This window comes from Haplochromis burtoni, unplaced genomic scaffold (assembly GCF_018398535.1).
Source record: "Haplochromis burtoni strain Fernald_Lab_line unplaced genomic scaffold, NCSU_Asbu1 Contig_26, whole genome shotgun sequence".
Lineage (NCBI taxonomy): Eukaryota > Metazoa > Chordata > Actinopteri > Cichliformes > Cichlidae > Haplochromis > Haplochromis burtoni.
Window position 1 is genome coordinate 1,008,640 of NW_024582387.1, and position 10,870 is coordinate 1,019,509.

The 10,870-nt window shown below is 37.5% G+C and overlaps 2 protein-coding genes across 2 annotated transcripts; both read left to right on the forward strand.

The window, feature by feature from the left end:
* The first annotated feature begins 5,821 nt into the window (after nucleotides 1-5,821).
* Nucleotides 5,822-7,298, forward strand: LOC102312377 (transcription factor HES-2). Its single transcript, XM_005917832.2, has 2 exons — nucleotides 5,822-5,938; nucleotides 6,050-7,298. Exons 1-2 carry the CDS (start codon nucleotides 5,876-5,878, stop codon nucleotides 6,368-6,370), a joined length of 384 nt encoding a protein of 127 aa, XP_005917894.2. The 5' UTR covers nucleotides 5,822-5,875; the 3' UTR covers nucleotides 6,371-7,298.
* Nucleotides 7,299-10,268: 2,970 nt separating this feature from the next.
* Nucleotides 10,269-10,864, forward strand: LOC102313008 (transcription factor HES-5). The gene is made up of 2 exons (XM_005917834.2): nucleotides 10,269-10,381; nucleotides 10,498-10,864. The coding sequence occupies exons 1-2, from the start codon at nucleotides 10,319-10,321 to the stop codon at nucleotides 10,822-10,824; spliced, it is 390 nt and encodes a 129-aa protein (XP_005917896.1). The 5' UTR covers nucleotides 10,269-10,318; the 3' UTR covers nucleotides 10,825-10,864.
* The last annotated feature ends 6 nt before the right edge of the window (nucleotides 10,865-10,870 follow it).

The following is a 10,870-nucleotide window of genomic DNA, read 5'->3' on the forward strand; positions in this document are numbered from 1 at the left end:
ATAACTTTTGACTAAAGAAAGAAAGCATCATGTCAACATGAAAACTTTCTTCTGTATGTACAGATGTTTTCTTAACCTGTTATTCTGCTTTTTCAAGTAAAAAAAAAAAAAAAAAGAACTAGAAAAAATAATTCCTATGGGAATGACACAATGTCAGATTATTTTTCATTTTTAGAATCATTGGTGTATCAATTAAATGCATTTAAGTCGATAAATATACTGTATAGACAGTGGATTGACTTATTTGGATCACTTTGTGATTGTTTTAAGATAATGCCTTTTGGAGCATGTTTTATGAAAGTCTGATATGAAGATTCACATCATACTGTTGGTGTCTTTTGTAAAGATGACTGATCCTCCACTCATTTTGAGTACGGTGTCTGTTGTTACCAGGCTGTTGTGATGTATCATCACCTCTATCTACCTCCCGTTGGAGACTTTATAAAATGTTAATACTGAGTGTGTCTTAATAAAGAAATATTGTGATCATACAAGGTTTTGTTCATTTGTCAATCCATAATTCAATCAAAAAGTGGAAATTCACAACTAGAAGAGGAATTCATTTAAATATAAAAATTCAAATATAAATATTTTATGTTTTTTTTTCTTGAGCTTCAAATATCAACAAATTATTGGCCACCACTTTGGAGCAGTCCCCAGGCCATGGGAGGGCCAAAACTTCAACGATAACTATTGTCTTTTAATGTTATGGGTAAGGAGACACGCTTCCATTGTTCTTCCTGTGAAAGCAGTGAAAGGACGCAGTGTGGGAAACCAGAAGAGACTCACTCACAGAGCCCCAGTGGGGACAATGCATGTTGATCTTTGTCCTCGGTAGACAGAGAGTGAAATGGAATATGGTGGCATAATGCTGCAAACTGATCATGTTAAACATACAGGTGTTAAGATACTTAACATGCAAATATTTATTCTTATTAATAAGCGTCCAAAATGAATGTACATAAAATATGTCACTAACATCCTTTCAGCGGTGGGTTGTTGGCACACTTTAGAACCAAATTAGGCTGTGAGTCCTTAATTATCGATCACTAGTTGGTTATGTGCAATCCAAAATTTCTCCATTAAGTGTAATAGTTAGGTGCAGATTGTTTTAGTTATAAACAACTGATTTGGTTTTGACAGTAATTTGGGATTTTTATCAGGCCTGGTCATGCCAACCAATCATGTACTTTCCCTCCAGATGGTTAGTGACGTCACACAGTTTCAGTCAAGCACAGCCAAACCTTTATATAATGTCTTTTCAGGGTCCTTTTGTCGTGCACTGACCACATGATTCAATACTGAGTGTGGGAAACTGAGAGCAGCTACAAACCAGAGACAGAGGACACACATGTGACATGGACAAGATGACTTCGTCCAGCACAAAAACTGTGTATTTTTCCTACTAGCAATTTTCAGCACTTACAGTCAATTCAAAGAGAGAGAAAAAGTTTAAAAATAACATACAGAGAAGTCCAATTCCAAAAAACATTTCATGATCACATAGTATTCGCATAGTTTGGCAGAATATATACGGTGTGAACTTGTCGCTACAAAGTCATGAATTGGTGCTCATAACTTTGTAAACATCTACCTTGCTTTATGTGAAACACAATCTGTTTGTGTCTCTTATAAAGACAGCTGTTTCTCTGTTCAGTACAGTGAGTAGACATGTTTTTTTTTGTTGACGTTTAACATAAATATTTAAAAAAAAACATGCCAATTTATATAAATGTATAAATTTATATAAATTCATCTTTAAACCAGGCTATCAATTTTCAAGAAATTTAACAGACAATCAAACTACACATGTTTTATTTAACTAAATGATCAAAGTCTGGAGCAATATAATCGAAACTCATTTAATGAAGCTGAATTATTCGTTTTGTGTCACTGTATTTAATTGAACAACATTAAGCCATCAAACCAATTCATGTTTTTGTGCATTCGTGCATGTTTTCATTTTTTTTTTAATGTAACTTTAAACACATCCCTTTTTAAGGACGTCAGACAATGTATCTAATGTGTTGTATAATGAGGCACACTTCTATTGTTCTTCCAGTGAAAGCAGTGAAAGGGAATTGTGTGGGAAACCAGGCAAAACTCACTCACATAGCTGCTGTGGGACAATAGATCCAGACCTTTGCCCTGACAGATTAACAAGGAATCAGGAGTCTAAACCCCCCTCAAATTACAAAATCACACGGGCCATCATACTTTTTCTTTTTCTAACTAAGAGAATAACAGCTGAAGTCCAAGTTACAGTATATTGCTTATGATATCTGGCTTTCCAAAAGGAAACAATTCCTTTATCATTACAAACAATAGTTTAAATAAACAATGCTTGATCAAACTCAAAATGTGTTATAGATGTATATCATGGGGTTCAAGAAATGCATTCAAGGCTTAATGGGCAATTATTTGCTGAGAAGCCCATCCACTGTGTAGCACCTGCACGTGTGCAGTCCATTAATGAAAGTCTATTTGTAGGCAGGCACCTGCTAATTTTGGAGGACTGTGGCAAAAGCACCAGCAGCTTTTTATTACTGCAAAGGGATTTGGCAGACTTCAGCAATCCCCATGAACACCCCATCACAGTGATTGCAACCTGAAAATATGATGTGAAACTACTCTGATTACGGCAAATTTTCACCACAATTCCAAATTTTACTACCACTCAGAGCCAGCCAATGGGATCCTTTCCCTCCAGATGGTTGGTGATGCAATGCTTTCTTTCTACAGCAACACACGGGCAGCATCTGCCACTAAAGTCTCTTTGTGGCTCACTGACAACAGCACAGGGAGAGAGTGTGGGAAACCCAGATCAACGTGTTACTCCCATTGACTAAAAGGCACATGTCACTGACACAAGAGCAACAGCACAATTATTGCCTTGAGTACTTGAGTAAAGCAATAAACTACAGCAAACCAATCAGAAAACTAAAACAGCCCACAATACCAATCTGATAAACTGTCAACATGTTAGTAAACATAACTTGTTATCCTGCATAAAAATTAAGCATTTCATTAAAACTGAATGATGTTCAGTTGACTATTTATTTTAAAAAAGATGCATTAAAGGTTTGGGTTTAGAAATTATCAAACAAATTGAGACCAAAAAATCGAAGTAAGTTTTACTTTATATGTGGCTCATTAATTAGATCGTTAATAGATCATTAAGCTGGGATGATGAGTCATAGTTTTCTTTACAGGGTTTCTATTTTCTGAGATTCAATTTGAGTTCTGAGAGTACTTCTCTCCCAGAGTCCATCACCTGTTCCCCTGATCTCTATCCACTGTTTCCTGGGCAATAACAGGAGCATGATGCCACTGATTGGCTTAGACTGGAAAAACTCAAGCAGGGAAAGACCCAAACATTCATATAGAGATGGTGAAGTATAAATGGGAGGGATATCAGGTTCTGTCCACTGAGACCTTTACAGCACAGAGATCCACCTACATCCCTACTGCAATGATCGCTTATCAGGAGAAAGTGATCCCAACTCATTAGGTAAATCACAAATTGACGCAATTGTCAAAAACTTGTAATAAATTAGATACATTTTTACTAAAACAAAATTCTTGAATTTTTTAAAAATGTATTTTCTACTTTCTGCAGCTGGGAAAGCCTCTTGTGGAGAAGTTGTGCAAAGACAGAATTAAGTCCTGCGTTGAGCAGCTGAAATTTATCCTGGATCCAGAGCTCCTCAAACAGCAGCCGGACTCCAAACTGGAGAAAGCAGAAATCCTGGAGATGACTGTTTGCTTCCTGACAAAGCTACAGCAGAGCAAATAGCAGAGCTGATAGCAGAGAAGCCTGCTGACCCACTGCTGAACCAGCTGCTCTGGTGCTCTGACAAGAACCTGACAGAGGCTGACTTTCTCCTCTGAGCTCCACCAGCATCACCAAAAACTAATGTTCAAACAACAGCGCCCTCTGGCGGTCAATGATAAAAGCAGCGAATAGTCAACAACCAGAATAAACTTGTCTGCAGAGCCCTTCTGGACCATCAGATACAGACCTTTGCCCTGAAAGAACAGAGCTTAAAACGTCTGTTATTTTACAACAATCAGTTTAACATCAAGCCTTTGATTAAAACTGTTACTCTAGTTTTTTATATATCACACCACTATTTTGTTCAGTAAACTGTTTCATTTGCAGAGTTTGAGATAGATCTTTATTTTTGGGGTCAAACTAACTAAAATAATTTAGCAATACATTACAGTAATTTAAAAATTCAGTTACAACATTTTTTTTAATGGCACAGCTGTAGTGGACCCGTTGTTGTTAAATTTGTTTTAACTACAAAGGTTCATGAGCTTATAGTAAGCACAGCGGGTTAGAGTAAAGTTGAAGTGAGGTTAAGCATTACAAGATGAAGCTGTATCCTGTTACATTTAAGACTATGTGAGGTTTAAGTTAAGGGGAAACAACTTCCGTTTCTAAATAATCTAATTCCACCCACAGGATGCAGCTGTACATATTTTTTTCAGCTGCTGCAAAATCTGACCTTCTTGTTGTTCATGTAAACTCTGAGTGACAAAAAGTTGAAGGCCATCCAATACTGTTAATATTTTTGCTTAAGTTATTTATGTCAATTTTGACAGGGCATGACATTCAGTTTTATTTTTACATATTAATTAATAGGTAAATATTTTTAACGATGATTCTATGGGAGAATTTTCAACCTGCAACAGGGCACAAGAGTTATTTTTTATTATTATTATTATTATTTCTTTTTTTATGGTTAAGTGAATACTCTGGAGAAAAGAGTAGGACACATTCACCCCACCAGTTGTGAATTATCCACCAGAAGCACTGGACACACTTCATGAAACTGCCACCACCATCCCCCACCCCCAGGACCGTAGTTGATGGTCAGTAATCAGTAATCATGATTAGCATTAGAGGTATAAAATGTGTAGCTGATTGCAAACTGAAAATAATACTTTCCAAATTGTGGTACCCTAATTTGATTACTTTAAGAATGTTTTTTTTTTTTATTATAAATTTTAATTGTAACAACTGTCCAAGGCAGCCAATGGGATTCTTTCCCTCCAGGTGGTTGGTGATGTAACCTCACGTTTCTATAACAACCCACAGCATCTGCAACAGAAGTTCTTTTGTGGTTCATTGACAATAACACGGGTGTGGGAAACTGAAATTAAATTGCTACTCATGCTCACTATATGGCACGTGTCAAAAGACATGACTGCATCTGGTCGGCTACCTGATTATTTTCTAAAGACATTATGATTTAATTAATTGGTACAACACCAAAATATATTCTTGCATTTGTAAAATATATATATAAAACAAAATTTGCAACTCTTTATACAATAGTATAAATGAAATTATCAGTTAAAATCAAATTGATGTTTACAGTTTCCCTTAATATTAATCTCATTATAAACAACACATGCGAAATAAACCAATAATCCCATTATTTTATTTTTACCCATAATTTTTACATTAAAACATGAATGTTTTTCCCTGACATGTGATGGGATAAGCAGCGTGTGCTCGGTCAAAACCATTGATCCCAGTATCAGGCAGCAGATCTCCTTTCCCTACAGGGTCACCACTTTCCCATAATCACACAGAGATCTGTTACACTCCCTTCATTTACCCACAGTCTTCCACCTGTTCCCCTGAGACCTCACTATTATCCCCCAGGCATTAACGGCAGCATGCTGCTGGCTCCACATGGCTTATTGTCTCGCAGAGCACTCTGATTGGCTCAGACTGTGGGAAACCTCAACCAGACTAAGACCCACACATTCATATGGAGATGCTGGAGTATAAATGGGAGGGATGAAACCAGTAGAGATCAGATTCTCTCTACAGAGATCTCCACAGCACAGAGATCCAGGCATGGCACCTAAAATCCCTGCAGCAATTAACAGTTCTGAGGAGCATCTGACTCTGACTCACAAGGTAAATCAAAAATTTGTGGAATTTGTTTTCTATAAAATTTTATCAATTATATTTTCTTGTTAACACAAAACTCCCGAACAAATTTATTAATTGCATTATTCTTCTTTGCAGCTCAGAAAGCCTCTGGTGGAGAAGTTACGCAGAGAGCGAATCAACACCTGCATTGAGCAGCTCAAGTCTCTCCTGGGTCCAGAGTTCCTCAAACAGCAGCCAGACTCCAAACTGGAGAAAGCAGACATCCTGGAGATGACCGTTTGCTTCCTGACACAGCTACAGCAGCAGAGAAACCTGCTGACACACTGCAACAAGCTGCAGACTGCCTCTGATAAGAAGCTGAAAGAGGCTGACTTCTCTCCTCTGAGCTCCACAGTCCAGAACATGATCACCAAAAACAAATGTCCGATCAACAGCGCTCTCTGGAGGCCATGGTAGACACGACAAACTGGAGTTAATACCAAGAAAAAAAGAGACCATATTGGTCAAACGTGACAGGACTGAATTATTTGAACTTTCTGTGTTCTTCTGTGTGTGCAAGACGACATTTCCTGAGGAAATGACAGCAATAGAGCCTTTCGTGTTAAGGAAGAAAATATCTTGTCATGCATGTAGCATGAATGAAATCTGATTGCATCAGCGATTATTATCAATGCCTAATGTACGTGTTATGGTAACATAGTTGTATATATAGTACTATAGTTTTTGTCTGTTTTTTTTCTGTGCAAGATGACATTTCCTGAGGAAATGACATCTTGCACATTAAGAAAGAAAACCTCATGTCATGCATGTTGCATGAACCAAATGTAATATTTTGTTTGTTGGTTTTTGACCCTTGTGATCTAAGATTGAAATGTCCTTTTTCTGGACTGATTGTAAAATTAAACTTGACCCCCATTTAATATCGAAACAGATCTGTTCTAAGATCCAGTTGTTTATCCTTTTAATTATAAAAGGCTTGATATGACCATTTTAACCCCTACTTCACTGAGGATTAAACAGTATATTATTTGTACCTTTTGATAAACACTGATCACTTCGTGATTACTGAAAACCAATCTGTTTTAAGATTAATATTTTATGTTTCACACTGTCAGCTTTTTTGTGATAGGTGTTTCTTTTTTTCTTTTGGGAACGTAAATGTGATCTGTTTGAAGGTCGATATTAATAGTTTTCATATTGATTAATGTGTTCTTAAATGCTGTAAATATTTTGTCTTTCACAAAGACGGTGTCCCTTCACTCTCTCTGAGCACAGTGTGCCTTGTAGAAATCTACAAGTGGTCGTTGTGATGTGTCATCACTTCCTGTTTAAAGCATTTATGTTTTATGTGGCTCTTGTTAAATAAACAAACACTGCCAAGTGAAAACTGTATTTCCATGTTGTTGTTTGTTGTGGTTTTCATAAGTAATGGCAAAGATGTACTCCATTCACTTCCAATTTAGGTCAATTTAAGGGGTGTTTATCACAGATCTTTGTTTAATTTACATATCCAATTAAAAATGCTGCAGTCTAAAAACTATTTAGGTTAGAGCATACAAAAGAAAAACAAAGTTCAATTCTTTTTTTAATGAGGGGAACTTTCTGGATATTTGGGTTTTTAAAACAAAAATAAAAGACACTTTTTAGACACTGCTACTTTGATAAAATTAAGTGTTTCTGGTGTAGCTCTCACTTCCATGAAACCGTCACAAATGAAATCTAATGACATGCAGACTAAGACACACTTCTATTGTTCCTGTAGTGAAAGCACTGAAAGGACGGACTGTGGGAAACCAGAAGAAACTCACTCACAGAGCCTCAGAGGAACAATAGATCCAGACCTTTGCCCTGAAGTGACAGGGGATAAAAGGGAGCCTGACTCCCTATTTCTAATCGTTTTGTTGTTGTCTTTTTGGCCATGATTTTGTCCATTCCTTACATAAAACAGTAACACATTTTTTTTAATTGTCATTTCTTATTGTTAATCTCTATTTTAACAAGAGATCTTCGAAAGTGTCTTGTGTGGATTTAAATTAAAGACACGAATGAAAGAATAATTTTGTTATTGACAGTGCAAACTGCTCAACGTGTCACACATTCAATCGTTGTTAATTTTTTGGGGTCTAAAAATCTATTCGTCATAACGCCTATTGTAAGTTCAAGCCCAAATGAAGAAGCTCCCTGTCACAGATGGTTTCATAAGTATTTGTGGATCCAAGTTAAACTGAACAAACTAGAGGTCTTTAATTAAAAGTGCACATGCAAACTCTTTAAGTAGGCATATAAAGGTTATTCAAAATGAACTGCAAGAAGCCTGAAGTTTACTTCAGCATTTCTTCTCATTCATTCACTTGACCCTTTGCCAAGTCTGTAGACAGTCTTTCTCTCTCTTGTCATGTTTATGTCTTGTTGGCGCTCAAATCAAAGTCGTTTCTTTCTCAGGAATATATTTTCCAAGATAATATGAAACAGAGAAACCAGGTGAACATGTAACAGCTTGCCTCCATGCCCCTGACAGAAGGGAATCTTGCTCAACAAGACATACTGTTTCTAGAAACATGCTATAGATACAGCTTTACATTGGATGGATATCACTAATTCTTAGGTTCTGCAAATTATCCGGTTAACATAGTCGATTTTATTAGTACCCCACTTTTCTGAGAGAAAACATAAGCTAATATTTAAAACTCACAAATCACCACTTTAAAAAACAATGAAAGTCACTGGGGATTTCTAGAAAACAGCTGTCTAATTAGATAGCTAGCTGGAAATTTATTGCAAAACACTGATGTTGTCTCAGTCTGCACAGGAGAAAATAAAGCTAGAGGATACAGAAAAGTTAAATTAATAGGGGTAGTGATGGCATCCATTCATAACATCCTAATAGAGGGGACTACATACAAATTCTGTACATAAAGGTCTCATGTTGGATTCAAACCACTGACCTTGTTAATATCAAGTATCAGTGCTGACCACCACACCAGTGAGCTGCCCTGCAGTCTTAACATATACAGCACAAGGTTTACAAAAGATTTAGCATCTCAGCAAAAGGCCAGAGGATGAAGAAATACTCAAACATTACCCATTATTAGCTGAGGTTAACCTACTGTAGTTGAATTCACTTATTACAGATCTTGAACCTCTGTATGCTTCTTCCTATACTGCAGTATCTGGCCTCCCCATTCCTGATGTAAAGCATTCTAAGTCCCTTTCCAGTTTGTTGGAGTGATAATAATTTCAACTTTCACAAACTGAACTATGGGTAAATAATCTTCAAGATGAAAATTAACTTGTAAATTGGGGCATGCTTATTTAGGCAAATGATAGAAGTGTGGGAAAACCCATGAGACTAGAGTTCAGTGGCAATCACTCCACCAGCAGCCTGTGAATTCTCCAAAGGGATTTGACACACTTCATGAAAATTGTGTCACCCAGGAAGGCTCCCACCATCACAATCCCAAAATTTCAATCCAGCTCTCAGTCAGTTATCAGTCACAGATACGAACCGAGGATCAAAATGTGTCAAAGATTAAAAAAGTAGAAATTATTTTGATATAATCTTTTCAAATGTTATTATCCCAGCCAACCAATGGGATCCATTCCCACCAGATGGTTTGTGATGTAATTCACTGTCTCTATAACAACACACAACCAGCATCTGTGACAAAAATCCCCTTGTGGCTCAATGGCCACAGCACAGGGGTAAGTGTGGGAAACTGAGATCGACCTGCTACTCACAGTGGTTACAAGGCACGTGTCACAAGACACAGGAGCATCTGGATTGAGTTTGTTTTGAGTATTTTAATGTATTATATTGAGTAATTCAAATTAAATTAGATACAGCATTCAAAAATCTTATGGAGTTTTCAAAATGTATTTTTTTGAATAAATTAAAAAAAAAGATGTTTAAGCTCTATGATAGGAAATACAAATTACAAAATTTTCCATTAAAATCAACAGAAGCAGAAAATGCAGAGACATTCACCTAGTCTATCACTTTTTTTTTTGCTTACTTGAAATTCATACATTACAGCTTTGTTATTCCCGCACACGTGCACTGGGTGCTCAGTCAGAATCATTGATCTCAGCATCTGGCAGCAGATCTTCTACAGGGTCACCACTTTCCCAGCTTCACACAGAGATCTGTGGGCATGTCTCAGTCTCCCCCCAGTCCTCCAGCTGTTCCCCTGAGACCTAACCATTATCCCCCAGGCATACAGGAGCATGTTGCTGCTCCACATGCCTTATTGTCTCACAGAGCTCTCTGATTGGTTCAGACTGTGGGAAACCTCAACCAGAGTAAGACCCACACATTGATATGGAAATGTGGGACTATAAGTAGGAGCCAGGAAGCCAGCAGAGATCTTCTTGCTACAGAGACTTCTGCAACACAGAGATCCAACCATGGCACCTACAATTGCTGCACCAATGACCACTTCAATGGATCATTTGACTCTGACCCACAAGGTAAATTGAACACTGCCTGGATTTAAATTATTATTTAAGTTGATAGTCTTTCTTTTCTTTTTCTAACAAAAAACAAACAAACAAGGTTATTTATGACTCTGTTCTTTTTTCTGCAGCTCAGAAAGCCTCTGGTGGAGAAGTTACGCAGAGAGCGAATCAACACCTGCATTGAGCAGCTCAAGTCTCTCCTAGGTCCAGAGTTCCTCAAACAGCAGCCAGACTCCAACCTGGAGAAAGCAGACATCCTGGAGATGACCGTTTGCTTACTGACGCAGCTACAGCAGCAGAAAAACCTGCTGACCCACTCCAACAAGCTGCAGACTGCCTCTGATGAGAAGCTGAGGGAAGTTGACCTTTGTCTTCTGAGCTCCACAGTTCAGACCAGCATCACCCAATGCTCTCTGGAGAGAAAACACAACAGCGTCCTCTGGAGGCCGTGGTAGACCACTCACACTGGACTCCATACCAGACAAGCTAAACAGACCATAT